Source organism: Diabrotica virgifera, chromosome 3 (assembly GCF_917563875.1).
Source record: "Diabrotica virgifera virgifera chromosome 3, PGI_DIABVI_V3a".
Taxonomy (NCBI): domain Eukaryota; kingdom Metazoa; phylum Arthropoda; class Insecta; order Coleoptera; family Chrysomelidae; genus Diabrotica; species Diabrotica virgifera.
Genome location: NC_065445.1, coordinates 23,698,970 through 23,726,115, shown reverse-complemented (window position 1 = coordinate 23,726,115; position 27,146 = coordinate 23,698,970). Strand labels below are relative to the sequence as shown.

The 27,146-nt window shown below is 33.6% G+C and overlaps 2 protein-coding genes across 2 annotated transcripts in view; both read right to left on the bottom strand.

Moving 5' to 3' along the window:
- LOC114349518 (serine/threonine-protein phosphatase PP1-beta) overlaps positions 1-4,991 on the bottom strand; it is a 36,596-nt gene extending 31,605 nt beyond the window's left edge. Inside the window, exon 1 of the mRNA XM_028299921.2 lies at positions 4,782-4,991. The gene's annotated coding sequence lies outside the window, so the exon portion shown is untranslated. The remainder of the gene's footprint in view (positions 1-4,781) is intronic.
- A 3,712-nt stretch (positions 4,992-8,703) lies between these two features.
- LOC114349503 (polyamine-transporting ATPase 13A3) overlaps positions 8,704-27,146 on the bottom strand; it is a 71,120-nt gene continuing 52,677 nt past the window's right edge. The window contains exons 16-17 of the mRNA XM_050646381.1: positions 23,481-23,956; positions 8,704-18,361 (exon numbers count right to left, since the gene is read on the bottom strand). Of these exons, the coding sequence (XP_050502338.1) occupies positions 18,218-18,361; positions 23,481-23,956 (620 nt within the window). The 3' untranslated portion in view covers positions 8,704-18,217. The remainder of the gene's footprint in view (positions 18,362-23,480; positions 23,957-27,146) is intronic.

Below are 27,146 nucleotides of genomic sequence, written 5' to 3'. Positions count from 1 at the left end.
TTAGAATAGTGCACGATCTTTTTAGATTAGATAAGAGACGCTATGGGGTAAGCTCTTCATTTTAAGGAACAATAGTAATTTAGGTTAAATTAAAATTGCTCATTGGTCAGTTATGACCAGATTGTAATTGTAATGTACAATTCAATACAATGAATCATCATCGTAGTGATGATTATGGGCTTACAAGGATGTATTATTTGGTATGGCCACATATACTTCTGGTATATCGTCGGCGATGTGGCAATACCTCCTATCTGCTTTTTCATGAATTTTGTAGGAGACGAAAAACTATTTTTAGGGTCATCTCCTGTTTTCACATGTAAATTTTGACATGTTTTGTGGTAAATAGATAGTTGAATTTACTACAAAACATGTCAAAAAATATCATATGAAAATAGGAGGTGACTGTAAAAAAAGTTTTAATTCTCTCTTACAAAACTCATGAAAAAACAAATCGGAGGTATTATGTCACATCAGCGACTATATCCAGGGAATGTCTAAAAAATATACTGTGAATGTCCAAAGAACATTCGTAGACATTCGTGGAATGTTCCAACAAGAAATTCAAGGAATATTTAAAATGGTGACAGAGGACTTTCCTGGGACATTTATGGGACGTTATTGTGCTTTTGAGGACATTCCAGGAATGTTTTCAATGTCCTGTGTGTACATTCTAGGAACATACATGGAATGTTTGGTGTTATTAGGGTTTCTGTAAATAGAAACAAAACACAATACTTATGTATCGGGAATGAAGCATAAGATCTAATGGTCAACGAACACAAAACAATCAAGAACGGTGAGGAATATATATATATTTGGGAACAACAATCAACAAGAGTGGGCGCAACCGAAAAAGAGATAGAGCAAAGGATCGTGAAAAGAAAAAGGGTGATTGGATGCCTAAACCCGATGCTATGGTCAAAATAACTATCAAATCAAAGAAAACATCTCATCTTTAACTCCATCTTTAAAAGTATAGTGCTCTATGCACTACAACCAGTGGCGTAACAAACTCCATAGGGCCCCCCGCAGAATTGGAAATGGGACCCCCTTTAAAAAATTACCCAATGCGACATGTGTAACAAATATCTATATGTGTTACAGCCCAGTAAATCAATGTCCCCACCGAAGTGGTCAACTCAAGTCTTTTCGAGTTATTTATGAGTAAAAATGTTTATTGTTCCACAAAAAACCACGTTGTTAGGCGATTTTTCGCAAATAGTTCAAAGAGTAAGTATTCGATCGAAAAGAATATTGTTAGCAAGAATGTATCTAGCTTATAAAAAAAAGTGAAACAAAAATGAAGTCTATTGACTCAGTAAAAGAAAACTTGTAGCTCATGAAAAGTTTTTCTTATTCGTCAAATTCCAAATAGAATATTTCAACGTGAAATAACCAAAAAATGAAATACTGTTCGGGGAAACTCATTAGAACTTTTTTAAAGTGTTTAAAAGAAGCTTTATTTTTTACAAAAGTTTCTAGCATCAAAACTAAGCCAGTTACGCTCAAAATACAGTTAATCCCATTTTTTGGTAAAAAATTGTGAAAATCTCCCCCTATTTAGCACCCCAAATGAAACTAATCATTATCGCCTTACAAATTACCTAACTTTTTTATAAGTTAACTGTAAGTTTCACCGGTTCAATTCAAACTGCTTATTTTTAAAAGGGTTCTAGTTTAAGGGCTTGAACGAGTCACTAATCACGAGTATATGCAAATTTTAAACAGCCATGTCTTAACCATATTTTGTCTTACAGAAAAACAAAATAAAGCCAAAATATTTATAAAAGCAAGACCTACATTTCTTTACTCTTTGAGATTTTTCGTATCACTAATACTTTTTAAGTTATTTTGAAAAAAAGGCATTTTTTCAAAATAAAAAAAACTTTTAAATTTTTTCAAAAATAAGAACTTCGAACCGGTCAAACTTACAGATCATATAAACAATAAATATTTAAAGTAAATGGTAAAGCGCTAATGATTAATTTTATTTGGGGTGCGAAATAGGGGCAGATTTTCACGATTTTTTTTACCAAAAAGGGGCCAACTTTATTTTGAGCGTAACTCGTATAGGTTTGATGCTAGAAACTTTTATAAAAAAAACAAAAATAAAGCTTTTTTTAACATTTAAAAAAAGTTTTAAGAGTTTTTCCCGAAAATTGCTTCATTTTTTGGTTATTTCAGGTTGAAATATTCGATTTTTAATTGGACAAATAAGAATAATTCTTCATGAGCTTCAACTGTGCTTTTACTGTGTCGATAGACTTCATGAATAAGTACACCATTTTCGGAATCTTATAAGCTACATTTTTGCTACAAAATATTTTTTCGATATCTAATATTTAATTCGATAAATACTTATTTTTGAGTTATTTGCGAAAAACCCGTCTGAAAACGTTGTTTTTTTAATAAAAATTATCACTCGCAAATGACTTGAAAAGTATTAGCATAGATAAAGAAACTCTATAGAAGAACGAAAGTTGCTTATAATTAGTCAATTTATACATTTCCGGACTTATTTTAAACGTATGTTTTTCACCCCAAGGAGGGGTTACCCCCCGAAGTAAAAGCAACCAACGGCATAAATCCAACTTTGAAGTGGAGTGTAACTAGAACCTAAATCCAAATTGTCAAGCAAATGCGTCCGTCGTGACGCTGATAATTTCACTCCAAAACTGTCATTTACTGAGCTATTGGTGTATTCATGCATTGTTTATGACGACTTACATTTTTCATCTTTATTGGTATAGAATAAAATAGAACAAAAATTACTAAATGATTACATTAGTAATCATTACTATGTTTACTAATTATCAGTAATTATTACTAATAGTATCAGCGAATATATCTACAATTTTATTAATTCGGATGGACAACTTAATTTTCAATACTGCACTGCTTAAAAAAAGTGTGTATGCAAATAATATAAAAACACATTTTTACATATATTAGACAACAAGACGGGGCACTTGACATATTGGGGCTTCATGCTGCGGGGGCCTTTGTTACGCCTCTGGATAATTGTATCGAAATACTAAACGTAGGCAAAGATTAAAGAGAAAACCCATTTCGGCAAATTGCAATTCTCAAATCTTTCAATAGTCACGTACAAAGCATTATAGTTTATTGTCGTTACCATAAAATTTCGGTAGGCCGGAGCCGGAAGGGATTAAGTTTCTAGATATTATGAGATGATTAACTTGGCAAATACGTCTATTTAGAAATTTACCTTTTTAATTTTAAACACACAACGTAAAATAATGTTACAATAACAGATTTTTACATAATATCAGATGACAAGATGGGGCCCTTAAGCGATTGGGCCCCCCCCCCCGCAAGCTTCACGCTGCGGGGCCTCTATTACGCCCCTGACTACAATTTACTAAATCCCTGGAACGACGCCCTCTTGCATTGGAAATGGACTTCTGGAGAAAATCAGCTAGAAAGTCAAGGCTTTAAAGAATACAAAATGACCAAATCAGACATATCATGGGAGTCAAGTCAACTATCATAGATGAAATTCAAACGAGGCAACTGATACGGTATGGTCATGGTCATGTAGAGCGAATGGACGACGTCAGGCTGCCAAAATAATGGATGCCAAGGGAAAGAAGTAAGAGAGGAAGGCCGAAATAATCCTGACTAGGTGGTATTCAGAAGGTAATGTCGGAAAGGAACCTTCATCCTGGCGAATGGAACGACTGACGAAGCTGGAAACTAGGAATCAGACGGCGGAGAAGTTTGTTAGTCGTACCTATGTCTTAGTTGGACCGGAGCCTTAATATCAAGCAGGCACAAAGGGGAGAAATTGGCGTAAAGGATAAATATATTAAGCTATTGAGAAAACCAAAATAAAGAAAAACCTTGAAAGGTTTTGATTCCTTGCTCGACTCTGGTTGAATAATTTTCGTTCTTGCTAAAAAACCATTGTTTTGACTACTTTTCGGTAAGGCCACTCTTGTCATAGTAATGGTAATGACGTGTGAAGGTAACATTCACTGGTCACCTTGGTGTTGAGCATGATTTATGTGAAATTAGAGTGAAAATATAGAGTTAGAGTGGGATTGATGCTGAATGTAAGATGTATAATAATAATAATAATAGAGTTTATTTGCAGCAACCTAGTACATAATAAATAAACCCAGTTTCTCACTGAAGTTGTTAGTCACATGGACTACAACTTGTGCGTGAGGGTTAAATTTAGATTATAAAACAACATGAATTTATCTTAACAAAAAGGAATCGAATATAGTCTTGTTCATTCTTGTTCGCTCATCTGTCTTTAACTTTGGGCTCCTCTTCTCAATAATTTAGTTAACGTTAAATTTTGTTTGTCGGACCTACAAAAATCTCTAATCAAATTCAACAAAGGATTGCGAAAACTTAAATGGGATTCTTCTGGCGGGACTTCGTTTTATATGAGAATTTTCAGGATATTTTGAAGGTGTTTTATCCATTTTTGCCATAATTTTTAAGATGTGCTCAAGAGATAGTAGAAACAATAAATTCAGGTCTTTCTCAATTTAAAATGCGATATAAATAATATTTTAGGATTTATTACGATAAGTAGTCATTACATTACTTGTCAATAATGTCATAACGCCATTTTTATTCAATGTGTTCTTATTAATAATAGATAATCTCATCTTAATATTTTTTTCTATTTTTCTTAGTTTTTCGATCATGTTTATATTCAAAACAAAACAATTCACACTATAATACATAGCTTGATATGAATATATAACATGCTCAAGTTAAATATTAACTGACTTACTTACGTGACTAAATTTTTACACAGATTATAGCATTCGAAGGTTTATCAAATATATTTTATTAGAAAAACCTTTTTTCAATGATGGGTATTGTTGTAATACATACTTATATTAAATGTTGTACACACACTTTTTAAGTATACAATCGATACCTTGGGAAATAATTATAAAAACTAATTATATCTATGAGAAGCGTTATCAGGCTGCGTCAAAGATTGCTAAAGCAAATATTTTCTTAATTTCTGAAGGATGATATACTTTACTTTACTTTATCGTGTCCGGACATGTCATTCTGATAATTTCGGCCCAGTATCGGGCTACGTCGGTTCCAAATTTGTTGACAAGTCTTCGAGGGTATACCGATGAGGACAGTTTCTGCATGTAAAAGAAGATGTCTGATGTCTGCATGGTATAAGAAGATGTTTCATTTTCTGTATTTCTTCATAGTCACAGTTTATATCATCTTGGTCTATTTTCCCCATTTTACAACGTTTAATTTTACTGGAGCTACCACCGTCCTAGAATTCATAGTTTTCCACATTTTAAAGTCCAGAGATTAACCAGTCCATTGACCCTGGGGAAGAGGAAAATACTTGGACGGTTCATCCTGCACTGTTTCAAGTAAGCTTTTCCTGGATTTTAGTCGTTTTCGAGGTGTTCGAGCTTTGTATAGGGCAGCGTTTCCCAAAGTTTTTTGGTCGAGGGGCACTATTCAGGACAGAAATTCTGTAGGGAGCACTTACCATATTGCACCTGAAGCCTTTATAGGTGCCACAGAGAACGAGAGATATTAGTTGGGGGGGGGGGGGATTACCATTACATTTTCTATTCACTTTATTCAATTTTTTTTTCAATCGCAAACATAAGAAACTTAATTACATATAGCGAAAAACAAAAATAAAATGAACACACAGGTCTTATTTCTAAAATCTTAAAAAACGTAATGTATTCATTTTAATGTGAAGAATGGGGCTGCCTTGATTTGCACAGTTGCACAGGTTAGTAATATCCGGTTGAATTTGGGATAACTGCAATCGAATGTCAGGTTCCGCATTCAGGCGAGATCTATATTTTGTTTTAGTGGCCACATAGGCAGATAATGCTGCTTCACATAAGTATGTTGTTGCAAAAGGGAGAAGAATAAGTTTCGCTTTATCTGACACAATTTTAAATTCGTCTTTGAGTTGACACCAAAAATCTACTAGCGATTTACTTTCAAAATGTTTCTTATCGCAGAATCCTATGTCAAATCTATCAGGCATTCATACTGCTGAGATGTTAAGGAAGATGGTTTTTTTACCATTGCAAGGTACCTACATATGGATCTGCAACCCAGAAGTTTTCTTTAATTTTGTCGTGGAATTTCTCAGGAAAATAATTCTTGAAGTTTTCAAGTAAATTTAGCAGATGAGTGTGGAACTCGTTTAAGACAGCTTCAGGTATGCCCGATTCCAGTTCTTCTCGAAATTCTGTGATTAGTGGAAAGCTATCTAGGTTTTTATTTTTCACCGATTCTGAGAGATTTTTGCCAATTCCGATCGCTAAAAATAATGAATGGGGAAAATACACAAGAATATCCACAAATTACGGTCAATAATTGACTACATAATCCAAAGAGAAAGCTCTAGACTCAAGACTACAGACGTGAGGGTATACCGGGGACTAGAATGTGGACCCTATCACCACCTGTTGGTAGTCACCATAAGAATAACTTACCGGTCAACAAATACCAACCGTTTATTATCGTCATATAGTGGAGCACCTGTAGATGCTTCGCGGAGCACCGAGTGCTCCGCGGAGCACAGTTTGGGAAACGCTGGTATAGGGAATGCCGCTCGTCCGCGATCGGTTTAATTTTCTCTATGTGCTCTGCAACACCTCTGCATGTTGAGGGTTCTGCAAACTCCGCTGCTTTTCTGAAGGATGGTGAAACTAACATATTAAATAAACTTGAGTGCAAGAACTTTTGGAGCCACGTTTTTGTTTTCATGATTTACTTTTAGGATATATTTGATGAATCATTTGAAAATGATCGGTTGAGTTAATTACAAGCACCACTGTAGAAGTTAAGATATGACAACGTAATATATTTGAAGGGTAAAGAATATTTACAATTTTTGTCGGGCTATCAATTATTATTTAAGAAGAATATTGTTTATTTAAGACTAACGTACTTTACCAAAGTTTTCATACAACAATTTATGCCAAAGAGTAAGTCTACGGGCCAAGCCAAAAAAATGTCTTAGGGATGTTTTAACCACCCGGCCGCTTCGCGTATATCTTTCAATTAGTTGGGTGCTTTGCTTTTTTCACTCCTACACTCTTTTCTCTTGGTTCTTCCACAACCTAGAGCTGACAAACCCTCTCTTGAGTCACCCTCTCTGGAACTGCATCACTTCTATAGAGTAGATCATTACCTGCGACATTCTCGCCATTAATAACTGCCTCAATGACTTCCACCCGGTAAAGCTATGCAGTGGTCTCAGATGTTGGTTTTGTGCGGTTGCAAGCCTAACTAACCGCGCCTGGTCATCCCTGCCAGGTATAAGTTCAATAACTTTCCTAAAAGCCACTGAAGACGTTTGTTGTCGTTGCCGACTAAAACGACATCCTCGATATATACTTTCCCACCATGCAGCTGTAGGTGTTCACCTACAGCTGCATGGTGTAGATGTTCCATCCCTCAGGAATGGTTGGTGTCGACCTTTGTAAAAATACCAAAAACAATATATGCCAAAGATTGTTCGGATTATAGGACAATATCACTAATAAGCCATACCCTCAAAATATTTCTAAAGGTGATTCATGGAAGATTATACAGAAAGCTAGAAGATGATATGGACGATACCCAATTTGGGTTCCGCAAAGGACTTGGAACAAGAGAGGCATTGTTTGCGTTTAATGTCCTCTCTCAAAATGCTTAGAAATGAACCTGGATATTTATTCCTCTTCTATCGACTTCGAAAAAGCGTTCGACAGGGTCCGGCATGAAAAGCTAATAGAATTATTGAAAAACAGAGATATAGACAGACGAGATTTACGAATTATCATCAATCTATATTGGAATCAAAACGCCAATATAAAGATAGAAGAACAAGAATCAGAGCATATTGATATAAAGAGAGGAGTAAGACAGGGTTGTGTTCTGTCGCCGCTACTGTTTAACGTGTACAGTGAAGCCATATTTCAGGAAGCGATAGCGGAGCTAAGTGATGGAATCTCTATAAACGGTAGAATAGTAAATAACATAAGATTCGCTGATGACACCGTTATAATGGCAGATACCGTGGAGTCGCTACAAGAATTGCTAAATAGAATTAACGATTATTGCATTCGATACGGACTAAAAATAAACAAGAAAAAAACTAAATTTATGATTGTCTCTAAAACACAACATAGGAATGAAAGGTTAATGATAGAGCAACCCAGGGAACCTGGGTTGATGACAAAAATGACCAAAGTAAAGAAATTAAAGTCCGAATTGAAACTGCAAGGCAAGCATTTATAAAAATGAAGACTGCTTATAAACAAAGACCTTCAGTTGCCTCTCAGATTGAGGGCTCGAAGAAGAAAAGTCTTGGATTTAAAATATTGTTTATTATATTTTTATTTCAATTATTCTAATTGTTTAAAAAGTAGTAAACTTTGTATCTAGGGCTTTTCGTTGTTTTCCTCGTAATACGAGAGATGTCGCTAGATTGCGTCTCAAAAGGTGAAATCATTGTATCGCGATGGTTTCCCTTAAATAGGCAGATTGTTTATATTCCTTTCAGAGTTGTGACTGCATAGCTTCACTGAGGAGGCATGAGGATGCTGAAATAGCTATATGGAGATGGTGGTCCAACTCTGAATCGAATATAAACAAAACCTGCCTTTATCTTTTTAATATTTAAAAGGTGGTACTATGAAGGGTACAGGGAAGAAAACATTGTTATATAAGAATCAATTTTATTTCTCTTTAGGAACATCACACGGTAAGTATACAATAAAAATCTAGATTTAAATAACAAAAGTAGATAAATTTCTCTTAGTTATAAACAAGTGTGGCGCAGTTGAGCATATTGTCATATTTTTGGTTCACATTATTTATTAAATTCTAAGACCATCTTTTAACTTTTTTGTAATGTTTTTCTCATTATGTAAAATAAACTATCTGTTTAGTTTTATTCAATTATTGCTTTAATCCGTCCGCATCCTATCTAATGCAGATTTCGAACATAAAATTTTGTGAGCTGTACTTTAGGCTACGTGCAAGTTCGACCTTGTCGCGCATTTCGGTATGAAATTAAGATATTAGGTCTGGATCCCCCATAAGAAAAAAAGGTGATTAATAGCAAGCTGAAAATTTGTTAACAGCTTTACGGTATGTAGTCGGACAAACTTTAATATATGGGAACACTGGAACAGGTGAAGTTTTAATGGTGGAACAGGTTAAAAATTTGGAACGTCAAATGTATTTTGTCGGACAGAACTTCCAATTGATTTGGTTCTCTTTTATTAAACTCTCATGCAAAAACCAGACTGGTGTTTATCACCAACTGGGCATTTTAATGAGTGAAACACGAAGAACATGTCAAGTGACAGGAATCATGTTGGTTAGTAATAGCAGTCTGATTTTTGCATGAGAGTTTAATGAAAGGGTAACAAATCAATTGGAAGTTCTTTCCGACAAAATACATCTGACGTTTTCGTAGTCTGACGTTCCAAATTTTTAACCTGTTCCACAATTAAAACTTCCCCTGTTCCAGTGTTCCCATATATCAAAGTTTGTCCGACTAGACACCCTTAAGCTATTAAAAAATGTTCAGCTTGCTATTAATCAACTTTTTTTGGTACGCGGGATCCAGACCTATATGCAGTCAATGTTTTTGGGATTCATTTTTTTCCAAGCATACGTTTCCAAGGTTCATGAGGTTTCGCATCAAGTCTGCCTAACTCCGATGCCTATCGAACACGTGCTTAACATGTGACATATGGGAGCCAACAATTGGTATTGTAACTTGCGCTATCCTCTCTTTTTTATTGTCTAGGGTCAACATTATCAAAATATTATATAGACCTGGATCCTGCGTAAGAAAAAAAAGTTGATTAACAGCAAGCTGACAATTTGTTAATAGCTTAACGGTGTCTAGTCGGACTAACATTGATGCACGGGAACACTGAAACAGGGGAAGTTTTAACGGTGGAGCATGATAAACGTGTCGTCCTGACAAGTTTATGATGGTGAAAAATAGCAAGTTGTTTTTAAGTTTATTCAATAGCCAACGTTATATAATATATGAAAAAATGTTTGTCCGACAAAAAGGTTGGGCATTTTAACGAGTCCGACACGTAGAACATGTCACCTCACAGGAACTATGTTGGTGATGAATAGCAGTCTGATTTTTGCATGAGAGTTTAATGAAAGGTTAAAAAAGCAACTGGAAGTTCTGTCGGACAAAATGAATGGGAAATTTTCCTAGTCGGACATTCTAAACATGTAATATATAGACAAAAATGTTAGTGATAAATAGCAAGCTAATTTTGATTTTTTTATGTACAAATTATATTTTGTAACGCAAAAAGTTATATGTCGGACAAAAAGTTTGGGCAAATCTTAGGAAATAAATAAAAAACATTTTTTCAGAATGACTTAGTCACATATTGATAAAGCTATTTTAGTTGTATATTATTTATATTCACATATTTGCATGTGCATATATATACATGCACACTCCAAAAACAGTGAGGTAAGTATCAATGCATGTATATATTGCAAAACAATTATTTTTTGGGTGGAGTTTGTTCTAGATTTTCTCAAAATGACAATAAAAAATGTCAAAGAACCTGTGAAAGCAATCTCTTAGGGTTTTCTAATTAGGCGCATCAGAAAGTACGGAAAATTTCCTACAAAAAACGTATACATTTTTTTCCATACTCAAATCTTAACCCTGTAAACGACATTGAAAAATGTGAAGAGTCTAAAACTTCGGTGCTTATAAGAATAGACGTAAATATGACACATTATGCTTAGAAGTATGTATTAGAAGGCTGCATTTGTCAGTGTGACACTTTGTGCTATACAAAGTAGTATTTGAAAGTACATGGTCTCTGAGTTTCTGTTTGCCACGTGTGTTGGAAATTAAAATTTATATTAACTATGGAGTGTTTTTGTGTCTATTTTTGAGTGTCAACAGTTTAAATTTTAAGTCGCCAAATCAAAAGTGAAACCATTCAACGGAACATTTTTGAGTAATTTTCGAACATTTTACAAAGTTAGTAAAATACTTGGTCATCAATTCAATGAGGTTCAGTTGCCAGATAATTGTGAAAGTTCTATTGAATATCATTCTTCGTGTTATAATGCTTTGCTTGATTGAAAAAGGGTACCTAAATAAATTATTACTAAAATTGTATAACGTAATATTTCTCAACTTTCTACAAACGAAATAATAATGTAATTAATATGTCACATGGCAAGAAATAATTTGCTGCCAAAATAAATCGATTAGTTTAAATTTGAAGTTACGATTGCAATTTATTATGAATTATTGTCAAAAGTGACAGTTTTTCTTCTTCTTCTTCTTTTTGTTTTTGGTTTCGCTGCAAGGCGATTACCAGCACGATTTATAGGCGACCTTGACGTGTCTGGCTCAGTTTTTCTTAAATGGAAATGTATTCATAGACATAAGGGTAGACAGGGAATACAGTGCAAAAAGTCTACCTCTTTTAACCAAGCATGTTCCACGTGTCGGACTCGTTAAAATGCTCAACATTTTTGTCGGACAAACATTTTCGCATATATTACATAACGTTGGCTATCGAATAAACTTAAAAACAACTTGCTATTTTTCACAATCATAAACTTGTCAGGACGACACGTTTATCATGCTCCACAGTTAAAACTTCCCCTGTTCCAGTGTTCCCGTGCATCAAAGTTTGTCCGACTAGACACCGTTAAGCTATTAACAAATTTTCAGCTTGCTATTAATCAACTTTTCTTTCTTACGCGGGATCCAGGTCTAATACTGTATGGACACTAACCGCGATGTCAAACGGAACAGGAAGGCACGGCGAGTCAAAAATTTTATTTAGAGAATGCAGGAAAACAAAACATTTTGGCATTTAGTTAAATTGTTATGAATATTGTAAATACTATGAGAAAAGGCATAATAAGGTATCATAATGTTAAAAAGTAAATGAAAACAATACTGTTCTTTACCACAATGTAGTAATTATCGTTCGGATGCAATAAATATGCATTTTTCCTCGAGATCAAAATGTACAATGTTTTTTGACTCATTAATTAAAATTTAAGAAATCAATAACAATGGTATGATCATGTGTTCACATTTGTTATGTAGCGTTTTTTTTTCAAGCAAGCTTTATAAACAGAAGTTTGGCATTTATTATATATGTACCTAATATATCGATCTTAATTAAAATTTCTATTGTAGTCGCAATAGTGAAAAAGCAAACTTTAAAGAAAGGTGTTGTTTTTCTCAATGAGTTTCTAAAGGAAGACATGAATGAAGAATTGGTAAATGCTAGACTAAGACGCAATAAAAGACAGAAATTTAACACAGCATTTAAAAACGCTTAGCCTTTTGTTAAAGTCCTACTGTGTCGTCTATATATTTAAAAATAACGTCTTTAGAAATATCCACAAGATAACCTTTAATATCTTTATTTTCCACTTTTTCCTCTTCTTCTTTCACCTTTCAAAGGCTTCCAGATTCTTGAGAAGTGTATCCATTAAACTCCAACCTTCGACACCATACAAAAGAGTAGAGAACACATAACATCTCACTAATCTAATTTTCAGTCTTAAAGTAATATTGTTTCCACATAACAGTTTCTTCATCTCAAAGAATGCAGCTCTGGTCTTCTCTATACGTATTCAAATTTCTTTGCTTATGTTCTCATTTAGATTACAGCCAAGGTAGGTGATACTGGTAGTTCTCTTCAGTTGTTCACCATAAGCTGTTACCACTTCCGGTTGTCTTATCGTTTTACTGAGAACCATCAACTGTGTTAAGCTTCAATCCATTATTGAAAAAACTAAAAATTCATGGCGGTTATTTGAATAAAGTTGTTGAACTTATTGAAATTAGCTGGAAAATTAATTAAACTCGTGAGCAGTGGAATATAATATACACTGGGGTGCAAAATTAACCATACACTTTAAAAATGGGTCATTTTTGATGTCTCGAATTTTCTAAACCTGTTGTCCGATTTAAGTGATTTTTTAAATATGTTATAGCCTTATTCGTTAACAATATTGCTGTAATAATATTGTTACTAAACGGGTGAATTTTCATTGGATACCGGGTGTACCAATGAAACTGTGTTTTTTTCTCAAACTTCGCATCACCCTGTGGAATATTCTAGCATTTATAAAATACTGAAATTAAAACCCAACTGTAGATTCATGTTTTCTCAACATTCTGTTTTTTGATTCATTCGCTTATATTGGACCATAAAAAAGTTAGGTACTTTAACAATTACCGATGTAATTCATGAATACAGGGTGTTTTCAAAATAAGTGTGGCAAACTTCAAGGGGTAGTTTTACATGAAAGAATAATGACAGTTTGCTTTATAAACCTATGTTCGCAAAATGCTTCGTTTCTGAGATAGAGGATGTTGACATTTTTCTTACAAACTGACGATTTATTTATTGCTTTAAAACCGCTTGAGATATGCAAATGAAATTTGGTGGGTTTTAAGACGTAGTTATTGTACATTTTTTGACATACAAGTAAGAATTTAATATTCACCATTGGCGCGCATACGGGTAATATGAGCGGTTATATTACCCGTATGCGCGCCAATGGTGAATATTGCGCCAAAAAATGTACAATAACTACGTCTTAAAACCGACCAAATTTCATTTGCATATCTCGACCGGTTTTAAAGCAATAAATAAATCGTCAATTTGTAATAAAAATTTCAACACCCCATATCTCGGAAACGAAGCATTTGCGGACATAACGTTTATAAAGCAAACTCTCATTATTTTTTATGCAGAATTTTCCCTTACAGTTGGCCATACTTATTTAAAACACCCTGTATTGATTAAAAACATGGCTAGTTGTTAAAGTACCTAACTTTTTTATGGACCAATGTAAGCGAATGAATCAAAAAACAATATGTTGAGAAAACATGAGGCTATAGTTTGAATTTAATTTCAGTATTTTATAAATGCTAGAATGTTCCACAGGGTGATGCGAACTTTTAGAAAAAAAACACAGTTTGATCGGTACATCCGGTATACAATGAAAATTTAACTGTTTAGCAACAATACTATTACAGCGATAATGTTAAAGAATAAGGCTATAATATATTAAAAAAGTCACTTAAATCAGACAACAGGTTTAGAAAATTCCAGACATAAAAAATGACCCTTTTTAAGGTGTCCGGTTAATTTTGCACCCCAGCGTAGAATGGTAAATTTGAATGACATAGATGGTTAAAAATAAGAAAACACTTGGCTACACTCATAAATTGTTAACACTTAAAATATGTTTTCCGTGCTACGGTTGTGGCAAATTGGTTTGTTTTTCTACATTCTTGATTAGCTAGGCATCTGTTAAAGCACCCTCTACAGTTCGTTTAAATCGCGGATAGAAACTACAAATAACTGGTTATAATCTATAATACTATGAAGAATAAATATAAAAATATATATTTATAAAAATATAGGTTTGGACAAGTTGGAATACTTTAAAGTTTCAATAACTAGATATATTTACGCCTAAGACTAGTAATAGAGCAATGGTTATATAAATTGTACCTTATAGGTTACAAATATAGTCCTGGATCCCGCGTACCAAATAAAAGATTATTAATATCAGGCTGAAAATTTGTTCATAGATTAACGGTGCTGAGTCGGACAAACTTTGATGTATGGGAACACTGGAAGTTTTAATTGTGGAACATGATAAACTTGTCATCTGCACAAGTTTATGATTGTGAAAAATAGCAGGCTGTTTTTAAGTTTGTTCAATAGCCACCGTTATATAATACATATAAGAAAAAATGTTTGTCCGACAAAAATGTTGGGCATCTTAACCAGTCCGACACGTAGAACATGTCAAATGACAGGAAATATATTGATGATAAATAGCAGTCTGATTTTTGCATGAGAGTTTAATGAATGGGTAAAAAATCAATTGGAATTTCTGTCCGACCAAACTCATGGGAAGATTTCGTAGTCCGACGTTCGAAACTATCTATATCTTACAGGTTTCAAATGTAGGACTACGAAAACTTCCCATAAATTTTGTCTTACAGGGACAGAACTTCCAATTGATTTGTTACCCTTTCATTAAACTCACATGCAAAAATCAGACTGCTATTTATCACCAACATAATTCCTGTCATATGACATGTTCTACGTGTCGGACTGGTTAAAATGCCCAAACTTTTTGTCGGACAAACATTTTTTAATATATTATACAGGGTGTAAAAAAATACAGGTCATAAATTAAATCACATATTCTGGGACCAAAAATAGTTCGATTGAACTAACTTACTTTAGTACAAATATGCACACAAAAAAAGTTACAGCCCTTTGAAGTTACACGATAAAAATCGATATTTTCCGATATATCGAGAACTATTAGAGATATTTTAATGAAAATGGACACGTGGCATTCTTATGGCAGGAACATTTTAAAAATAAATTATAGTTAAATTTGTGCATCCCATAAAAATTTTATGGGGGTTTTGTTCCCTTAAACCCTCCCAAACTTTTTTGTACGTTCCAATTAAATTATTATTGTGGTATCCTTAGTAGGGCTTCCAATCCCGCAATACCGAGATCTCGGTATTGCGAGATCCCGCGTCATTTTCCAATCCCGCATGATGCGGGATTACAGGCGCGGGATCCGCGGGATTTGCGGGACTGAAAAAAGCTTACATTACTGCTGTAGCCACGCTCAAAATTATCAAAAAACTGGAAAAAAATTATTCAAGGTTAGTTTCAGAATTAGCTTTATCTTTGCGCCGTATTTTACAACGACGTAGAAATGTGACTGCACTACTGATTTATCTCCAAAAGCCCTGTAGATACCAAGCGTCGTGTGACGATGAAACTTTTCATCTCCCACCGAAAAATTTACTTCGAAAAGAAATTAATGATTTTGTAACGGGAATGAACTTCAGCCTTTGAATTTCATCTGAGAGCAATTATGACAAATAGGCTGATCAAGTAAGAAACACGTGAGAAACAATGTCATGTAGAGGTTCCATCATCGGGTTCCGATCTTGATCTTACATTGCAACAGAAGTTAGAGTTAACTATGTCGTCAGCATGTAATGTATTTAGTTTGCCCGTCGCCATCTCGAGCTAGTACACTTGAGTCCATTATTAAAATAGAAATGACTCTCTATGAATCTGGGGAGTCAATGGGAAAATATCTTACATTTACATAATATAAAGCCTAAAAAGGAATACCGTCGATGTATGGAAGCCGAAAGGGCATCTTCTGCTGCTGGCTATATTGTGTCTAAAATTCTCAGGAATTTGGCAGATGACAGTTTAGATTTAGATATTGGCTCGTATGAATAAAAATGAGAATGTAGTTTATACTTAAAATTTTGGAGTACATACATACTCCACGCGGTAGTATCTACTCTTATGTACGGTGGATGGGCAGAAACTCATCACATCGACATATTTTTATTCGTATAAAATGTAGTATAAACTTATACTCTATGCTCATACCCATGAGAACGTACTCTTAGTACTCCGTACTCCGTTTTAATTCATACCATCCAATATGTTGTGTTTCCTTTGCAAACATTTTCAATAGGGCTTTTCATTCGCAGTCATTTGTTTCGAGCTTCTGTCATATCCTTATTCTGTCGTATAATCCGTGCATATTAATATTATACACAGATTATACAACATATGACAGAAGCTCGAAACAAATGACAATCGATGAAAAACCCTATTGAAAGCTTTAGCTAAATAATAGTAACTTACAGCTAAGTAATATAGCAACTAAATTAGTAAACTATATTAATTTTCAGTTGAAAATGGGTTTTTGGTTGATTTTTAAAATTTTGTTGGTGTATTTTTTGAAGAAGATAGATTTTTTGTTTTTTCAGTATTTGTTAGTGTTTTTTGTGAAGAAAAAACAGTTTTGATCTCATACTAATAGTAATACTTAAATAAATGTGGAGTTAGTTGATTAATTTATTGTTTTATTTACCTTATATAAATGTGACTACTTTCAATATGCGGGATCACGCAAATACCGAGATCCCGCGGGATTGAAAATTCGTAGTTCCGTAAATACCGAGATTGAACTCAGGCTGCGGGATTGGAAGCCCTAATCCTTAGTTAAACACAATGTTTTTAAAACTTTTTTCCCTCTTAATATTTTTTCGATAAACCAGTTTTAATCGAGATGCGGCTTCTTTTTTAATATGTTTACATAAAAATTTTATGGGGGTTCTGTGCCTTTAAACCCCCCAAATGTTTGTGTACGTTCCAATTAAACTATTATTGCGATACCATTAGTTAAACAGGATGTTTTTAAAACTTTTTTGCCTCTTAGTATTTTTGCGATGAGGCACCTTTTATCGAGATGTGGCTTCTTTTCTAATATGGTTCAAAATATACCTCAAACTGTAATTTATAAAAAAAAAATTCATATTATTACCAGGTCTCTACAATCATACGTAACAGTATACAAATATGTGGTGGATTTGACAAATATTCAAAATATCTCGATAAAAACTAGCTTTTCAAAAAAATACTAAGAGGCAAAAAAGTTTAAAAAACTGTGTTTAACTAATGGTACCACAACAATAATTTAATTGGAACGTACAAAACAGTTTGGGGGGGTTTAAGGGAACAAAACCCCATAATATTTTTATGGGGTGCAGAAATTTAACTATAATTTATTTTTAAAATGTTCCTGCCATAAGAATGCCACGTGTCCATTTTCATTAAAAAATATCTAATAGTTTTCGATATATCGGAAAAAAACGATTTTTATCTTGTAACTTCAAAGGGTTATACCTTTTTTTGTATGCTCATTTGGACTAAGGTAAGTTAGGTTCAATCGAACTATTTTTGGTCACAGAATATGTGATTTAAATTATGACCTGTATTTTTGTTACACCCTGTATAACTTTGGCTATCGAATAAACTTAAAAACAGCCTTCTATTTTTCACAATCATAAACTTGTCCGGATGACACGTTTATCATGTTCCACAATAATTAAAACTTCCCCTGTTCCAGTGTCCCATACATCAAAGTTTGTCCGACTCAACACCGTTAATCTATGAACAAATTTTCAGCTTGCTATTAATAATCTTTTATTTAGTACGCGGGATCCAGGACTATTATATTTTTCAAATAATTCTGAGAAATGAACTAATAAACATAATAATATAAAGTCATGGGGAAAATATAAATATTTAAAATATTATTTTAACCGTTGTTTCTAAAGAAGCGGTTCTGTGTCATTTATGAGAGGTGAATAATTATTCTGTTCTCTGAGTAAAAGTTTGTACCGATTTTTTGGAATAGATTTACACTTTATAAACTGGATACATTTCTTCAACCATTCTCTGTCTGCCATGCCCACCTGTAAAAAGAAAGAAGAAATAATATTAGAAGAAATATATATTATCAGTAGGTTTTAGCAACATGTCCACTGCATGACATAGGCCTCCCCTGTTTGTATCCAGAGAGACAGTCTTGTGCAGTATGGATCCAATTTTTCGTCATCTTTCGCAGATCTTCTTGTAGGTGGTCTTCCTCTGTTGCGTTTATCTGTTCTTGGTCTCCATTATTAGGTTAACTTGCATATTCATCTTCCATCCTTCATTCTTGCCACGTGGCCAGCCCATCTCCATTTCAATCCGTAAGCTCTCTCCACAACATCTGTAACTTTAGTTCTGTTTCGTATGTCTTCGATTGTAATATTGTTTAGTAGTATGTTTATATGGAATTGAGCCACAATTGTTGGTGTAATGAAAATTACATTTCTTAATTAACTATTGTTTAATGCTTCGATTTCCACTCCGGAAATCGTTCTCAGAAAATTAAAAGAAAATAAGGTTTGAAAATTCTGGGAAAATTCTCATAACCTGATCTTTTTAGGTATGTACCCTCGGAGATCGGTGGAAAAAATTTACACCCAAAATAACAAAATTCAGTTTGGCAACACTGTGTGAATGTTGATAGTAACAGATAAACAGAACTGTGATTTAGTCTAGACAAATTAATATATTTTTGTGCCAACAAAAATGAGATTTTTCAACCAAATAATGTTTCACATGCGATGTGCAAAATAATTTTGAATTGGTTTCTGCTAATGAGCTTGCTTTTTTTGTCATTAAAGTAGAAAAAACTTTAAAATTTATTCTTTATAATCACTATCGTCCAGTTCTCGTCTTATTATTTTCACTGTACTAATATCCGTCGACTAATTTACAATGATTAATAGGCTATTGATAATATTCAAAATAAGATAGCTAAAAGGAACTACAACGTTAACGGGGTTTTATTATTTCATATGGTCAACGGACATCTATATATGAAAAAACCGCGGAGTGCTACAATTTAAAGGGTTGCGTTTTTGAGAAATGGGTGAATTAGTCCCTGGGCACAGGTTACATTAGGGTGAGTTCTATGCACTTTTGGTACAAACATACCTACATAAAAATTCTTCCTCGTTAAATTTCCTATCTACATATCACTTTTTAAAGTCAATGATACTTTTTTTACAAAGATATATTCAAAAGAAAAAGCACAAAGAAACCCTAAAGAAAGACATTTTGTTTTTTGTCCCATAACTTTTGTCCACGAGGATATAGGTACAGACATTGCTTTACAGAAAAAAAACCTACATACTTCTTCTTTAAAATGTTGTTTAGTAGAGGTAATTAGGATTTATACTTTTCGAAATATGATTTTTCAAAATTCGCCAATCACAGCAATTTTGGGCAATTTTCCTTGTTATTTCGCAAATATTGTTCTGTAACTTTTTTCTACGTAACTTTAGGTATATGCAATGGTACACGTAATAGGAATAGAAATCAATTACCTTTAAAATGGTCTACTGACTACTGTATAACGTTGTACGACTTTTTCTTTTCGAAAGAGATTATGGTTTTTCAAGGTTTTATACTTTCAACGATTTCTTATAATATAATATAAAAATAAAATAATATTATTATATAATATATTATATAATACTTATATATTATATAATACCTAATATAAAAAAATATTATTTTTTACATTTTACAATTCTAGGACTATTTTTGAATAAGATATTATTTTTCAAAATGTAATAAGTACTTGCAACGATTTTTGATTTTAGGATTATTTTTTAAATTTCTCAATATAACTTTTTTTCTTGTACATGAATATACTATATATTGCTCAATAAAGAGGGCTTATTTTCTGTTCTTTAAAATGGCGTATCATATATATTTAAATAATGGAGACCGAGTGATTCTTTGATATTTTTTTACCTGTATTATTTAAAATTATTTCTTTTACAAAAATTACATAAACATTAGTCTTAAAAAACATCACTTTAGTTAAAATTATTTAAACGTTGACATTTAAAAAATTTTCAAAATCAAGGTCCATCTCTTCGTTAGCATTAGCTTCAATATCTTCCTCTGACACCTCAGTTATCTTAGAGTTCCCACAATTAGTACCCATGCACATGCACCCTTTGCAGAATATTGAACAACTAATTCCTATCTTCCTACAACCGCATTTTTTTGTACATCCTTTGGTACATTTACATGCTATTTTTTCAAGCAAAGCTTTGTGGTGCTTGTGGAGCTTTGACAGTAAATATTGGAATTAATCCAAATTTGAAGTTTGCCCGGCCGAGTCAAGTGGATCCAAAGTATTACCTATAAAAAATAAGATTCAATCATAACACACAATCACATAAAAAAGTTGTAATGAGAAATTTAAAAAATAATCCTAAAATCAAAAATCGATGCAAGTACTTATTACATTTTGAAAAATCATATCTTATTCAAAAATAATCCTAGATTTTTTTATAACACACCATTTTAAAGTAAACAGAATAAGCTTTCTTTTTCATTATATAATAATATATACCTAAATGTAGAAAAAAAAGTTATACTGGGAAATTTAAAAAATAATCTTAAAAAATATTAAAACTCGTTAAAAGTATAAAATCTTGAAAAAGATAACCTCTTTAAAAGAAGTCGTACAACATTATACAGTAGAACATTTTAAAGGTAATTGATTTTTATTCCTCTTACATGTACCATTGCATATGCCTAAAGTTACGTAGAAAAAAGTTACAGAGCAATATTTGCGAAATAACAAGGAAAATTGCCCAAAATTGCTGTGAGTGGCAAACTTTGAAAAATTATATTTCGAAAACTGTAAATCCTAGTGGCCTCTATCAAACATCATTTTAAAGATAAAATATGTAAGTTTTTTTTCGGTGAAGCAATGTCTATACCTATATCCCCGTGGACAAAAGTTATGGGACAAAAAACAAAATTTCTTTCTTTTGGGTTTCTTTGTGCTTTTTCTTTTGAATATATTTTTGTAAAAAAAAGTATCTTTGACTTTAAAAAGTTATATTTAACCAGGAAATTTATCCGGGAACAATTTTTATGTAGACGTGTTTGTACCAAAAGTTCATAGAACTCACCCTAATGTAACCTATGCCCAGGGACTAATTCACCCATTTCTCATAAACGCACCCCTTTAAATGGTAGCACTCCGCGGTTTTTTGAGATATAGAGATTCATTGACCATATGAAATAATAAAACCCCGTTAACGTTGTAGTTCCTTTCTATAGTACATAATCAATAGCCTATAATGCGATGTTAAAACATGTTATCGTTAGCGGCTTCTGGAGTGTCTGAGACATATCTAATTTCATTGATAAAATGCACAGTTCCACCGATTTCCACTTGAGCTATACTTCCTAATACAAATATTTTCCTTACAAATAAAATTTTGGTCTTGGTCTTAAGGACCCTATAGGGTTCTTAAGAGCTTCTGAAGGTTCCTCATCTGAACGAGATGAGGTTGGGGTGTAAATCTGAAGAATCTTTATACACTAGGTATATTCGCAGAGCAAATCCTGAACTTACCCAGAGGAAGAACGCTTGCGTATTGGGTGTTCAGAGGAAAAAATTCGACCTCCGCGTACGCCCAATTTTAAAATGCGCAGGCGCTGTCCCTCTGAGTAAGTTCAGGATTTGCTCCGCGAATACACCTTATATCTGTCATTGAGCTTAAAATTCCTTTGACGGATGTGATATTGTACTTGTGCAAAACTTTACTTTATACTGTACTTTCGTGTATTGTACTAATGCATTCTGTGGACAAAGAGTGCAGTACCGTTCACTGAAGTATCTTCGTTTCCGATGTGCTAAAATGTGAATTGAGTTCCAAACTTTCTCGTTTTCTTCTGACTTCATTTACTCCTATTATGTCCCAGTTAATGTTTGCTATTTCGCTTTCTACAGTGGAACCCCTTTAACTCGGATTAATCGGGACCGCGGCCGATCCGGGTTATCGAAAATCCGGGTTAGCCGGAGAAAATGGTAAAAATTAATAAAATAAGGTATGCTTACAGATAAACTCCGTTAAAATTGTTACACAGACACTGGTAAACCACGTTCGCATTCCACACAAAACCACACATACAAAGCGTCGTCAAGAGTCTCATTCTTAGCTTTATTAGCTTTGCATCGATTGTCCAAACTGTCTTTTGTTATCATTTTGAAAAAAAATTTTTCGATTTTAGTTCTATTTTTCTTCCAATCCGATACTGTAGATGTACCGACATCATATAATGCTGCAAGATTCGCCTTTATCAATTCTACTTAATGCTTCTAGTTTCTTTTCCATTGTTACTACATTTTTACGTTTTGTTGCCCTTATAGACAAAAACACGAAAACACAAAATCTGAATAGATTTACGAACGATTATAGAACGGAAGCGAATAATACGACTTTACTACACACAATACCGTCTCTGATGTTATGTTATTTAATAACAGTGATGACTAAGTCCATTGTTAAAAAAAAAGAATTTTAATAGTCTTTTCTAAACAATACTAAGACAGTTTCAAATAAATAAAGGATACTACAGGTGCCTGTTGTTTTCGATAACACGACAATGAATGTGGTGTGCCATGAGTCATTTTTACTATGGTATATGTAGTTCAAATTACACGAATACCCATTATCTGTCGAATATTTTATTACATTCATTTTTATTGTTTAAATGTTTGTCTGATAAAAATCGGTCCGGGTTAGCCGGAGTTCCGGGTTATCAGGGGCCGACTTATCGGGGTTCCACTGTACTTATGTAAACCTTTGTTCTGATAAAAGGCTTCTGGTGTTACACGCTGCTACTTGCAAAGAGATAGGTTTTTTATTCTTCTGATGTTCTTTCTAGTTCTATTCAGATGTGTGGGATTTTCAAATACTGATCTATCCAACTGGGGTACATATAGATATGTTTCGCCATTAGGGGGGTTTTGGCAGTTAAAACACCGCGCTTGTCGAGTTTGTTTTCAGCAATCCACTCTAGGTTAGAAGCTGTTTCTAACTTTCCACTGTGGATCAGTCGCTGCATGTATTCTAGTATATACAGTATTTCTTTTAAAGTTAATTGCAGGTCAGATATTACTACATTACCTAAAGAAACTAGCACTAAAATATGAAAAATACTAACCTCTATTAGACTCGCCAATATAAAATGAAGAACGGGAAATGCTAACAAACTGTACTTGAAATCATTCTCCGGTCTCTTTCCGTGTGGAATGTAGACCACGTTCATCAAATCGGCAATATACTCGCAGGGATAAACAACGAGCCACGTTACAGCTATCACCAATAAAACAGCCGACAACAGGAACCATGAATTGGTAATAAGCATTTCTCGGTACGGCCTGCCTTTGGAGTACACCACCGCTAAGATAATATACTGGTAACACGAAACACAGAATACCACTGTGTTCTCCCAAGAAACTATTATCGGTTCGATCGTATTGCTTGGAATTGGTTTGAACCATCGTTGTTGGAACAGGTAGTAAATCGATCCCATTTGAAATAAGGCACATAAGGCTATTTGTAAAAGTAATGGCAGCACGTTTTTGGCAGATACGAGTGAGCTCATTGGACGTTTGGAACTTAAGTAGCCGGACGGACCTAAAAATATCAAAATTTGTAAATAATATACGAAAAGGAATATTCACACATCGTCTAACCCGCCATTCTGCGATATGTGTTTCGCTATTTTTAGCTCTTCTGACATAGCTTGAAAGACGCGGTAAGAAATTATTTTCATATATCGGTGGTTAATACACAACCATGCAGTCATTCACAGATCAGTGCAATCTGGATTTAGTCCAGAAAGCCACTGCGCATCCGCTAGGAAAAATATTCTGATTCGGATTTTTTGCACAATCTTACTGAAAAAGGACTCCTTTTAACAAATTTGCATGTTGCCGGGACCAAAAGGTGGTCAAAACTTTTTTAAACGTTTTTTTTTTTGTTTTTTTCCTAAAATTATTTTTTTGCACGGAAAAAAGTTTTTTTTAGGTTTTTTGGATCATTCCAAACAGAAAAGGTCTTTAGTGACTTTTCTCTAAAAATGATAGTTTTTGACATATAAGCGATTAAAAATTGAAAAATTGCGAAATCGGCCATTTTTAACCCTCAAAAACTATGTGAAAAACTGAAAATTTGAATGTTGCCAAGGTAGGTAGATATTCTTTAAACATCGATTGATGAAATCCCGAAGAGTTTTTTGCAATACAATATTCAAAACTCCTTTGTTTTTAATTGCTAATCACGCGTGCGCGACACTATTTTCCACCGACAGTATGGTGCAAACGAAAGGAATAAATTCGTTATTTCGTAAACCGGCGACTTTAAGGAAAAATCCCGAAACAGGTCGATTTTTATTTTTAAGTTAGGATATTGTGGCATATATGGTATACTAGTGACGTCATCCATCTGGACGTGATGACGTAATCGATGATTTTTTTAAATGAGAATAGGGGTCGTGTGCTAGCTCATTTGAAAGGTTCTTTAATTCTCTATTCAGTAATATAAACATTTACATAATTATTTATACAGGGTGTCCAAAAAATTTTTATTAAATTAAATTATTTGACAAAAAAGAAGTAGAAGGACACCCTGTATAAATAATTATATAAATGTTTACATTACTGAATAGAGAATTGAAGAACCTTTCAAATAAGCTACCACACGACCCCTATTCTCATCTAAAAAAATCATCGATTACGTCACCACGTCCAGATGGATGACGTCACTAGTATACCGTACATGCCACAATATCATAACTTAAAAATAAAAATCGACCTGTTTCGGGATTTTTCCTTAAAGTCGCCGGTTTACGAAATAACGAATTTAATCCTTTCATTTGCACCATACTGTCCGGTGCAAAAATAGGGTCGCGCACGCTTGATTATCAATTAAAAAACAAAGGAGTTTTGAATATTGTATTGCAAAAAACTCTTCGGGATTTCATCAATCGATGTTTAAAGAATATCTACCTACCTTGGCAACATTCAAATTTTCAGTTTTTCACATAGTTTTTGAGGGTTATAAATGGCCGATTTCGCAATTTTTCAATTTTTAATCGCTTATATGTCAAAAACTATCATTTTTAGAGAAAAGTCACTAAAGACCTTTTCTGTTTGGAATGATCCAAAAAACCTAAAAAAACTTTTTTTCATGCAAAAAAAATAATTTTAGGAAAAAAACAAAAAAAAAACGTTTAAAAATTTTTGACCACCTTTTGGTCCTGGCAACATGCAAATTTGTTAAAAGGAGTCCTTTTTGAGTAAGATTGTGCAAAAAATCCGAATCAGAATATTTTTCCTAGCGGATGCGCAGTGGCTTTCTGGACTAATTCTATTGAAGCAACCCACTAGCTTGCTCTATAAAATCCAGATTGCGGTAATCTGAATATCAAAATTTATTTAATCCACATAATTTATCAACCATAAATTAAGGTCCCCATTTTTGCCGCGCTAAAAAACAACTTCATTATCAAGGTGATATTTTATAAAAGGTAGTTGATGAGTAAGAAGCATAAACAGCACTTTTTACTCAAATGGAATCTCCCCTTTGCGCGGTACTCCATGTTAGATATCAAACGATTACCGAGTATCTGAGAAATATGTGTATGAACCAAACCAGCGAAAATGTAGTGATACTTACGAAAGTAATGTCCAACAGAAAACACCTATGCTCTATGATGGGAGCTTGGTGTAAGGTTAACAACCCCTTCATACCGTACAAATGCATTACAACGATGGATTTACAGTTTTGGTGACAGGTCGAGGAACAGAAATAGAAATAATATGACCGAAGATGTGGAAGCCTCTCTCTCGAATATGTGATAAGACGCTTGAATATAAGAAGAGCTAATCTTCTAATAAATAAAACAATACAGATGCCGACCTCGCAGAAAGGAAGAAACAGCAGTATACTCATAATTAAATAATTAAAAACAGGGACAAAATAAACTGGACTAAAAATAAATATTCAAAAGACAAAAAACTTACACAGGCTAAAAAGAGCTAGGAGAAAAGAACCGCAAATAGTGAACTGTAGGGCGCAAGACCAATAGGAAGACCACGGAAAAGATGAGGGGGGGGATGTGGCAGCGGTCGCGCAAAATGTATTATACATGAGAACATAAAGAAGACTGGCGCGTGACCGGCAAGGTTGGATACATAGTTTGGGAGGTAGTGATGTCGATTATAGTTATTTTCGAGTATTCGTTACAAATCGTTACTTTTGTATAAAGTAATCATTTACAGTATTCGTTACTTTGATTACTATGATTACCTACTTTAGTTACTTTTGTATTTGAGTACCGATAATCATATCTAGAATCGTATTTCTCAGTAGGTAGGTATTTTGTATAGGTATTCCGATATAACAACGACCTTCACCGATCTGTTTAAGGGTTAAAAATGATTTGGTTACTATGATTACTTTTGTTACTTTTGTATTTGAGTACCGGTAATCATATAGAGAATCGTATTTCTCAGTAGGTAGGTATTTTGTATAGGTATTCCGTCACACCCTTAAAACGCTTCATAACGATAACGATATTCGATAACACTCGTAAAATACGTAAATTGGTACGAAGTAATCACAGGAATCAAAGTACATACAATAGTCGTTACTCGCTCTAATACGATTCGTACGAAGTAATCAGAGTAATCAAAGTAGATACAACAGTCGTTACTCGCTCTAATACGATTGGTACGAAGTAATCAGAGTAATCAAAGTAACGATTTGCTCTCTGTATAGTAATCGTTACTTTCGGTATTCGTAAGTAACGAGTACTTTGTAA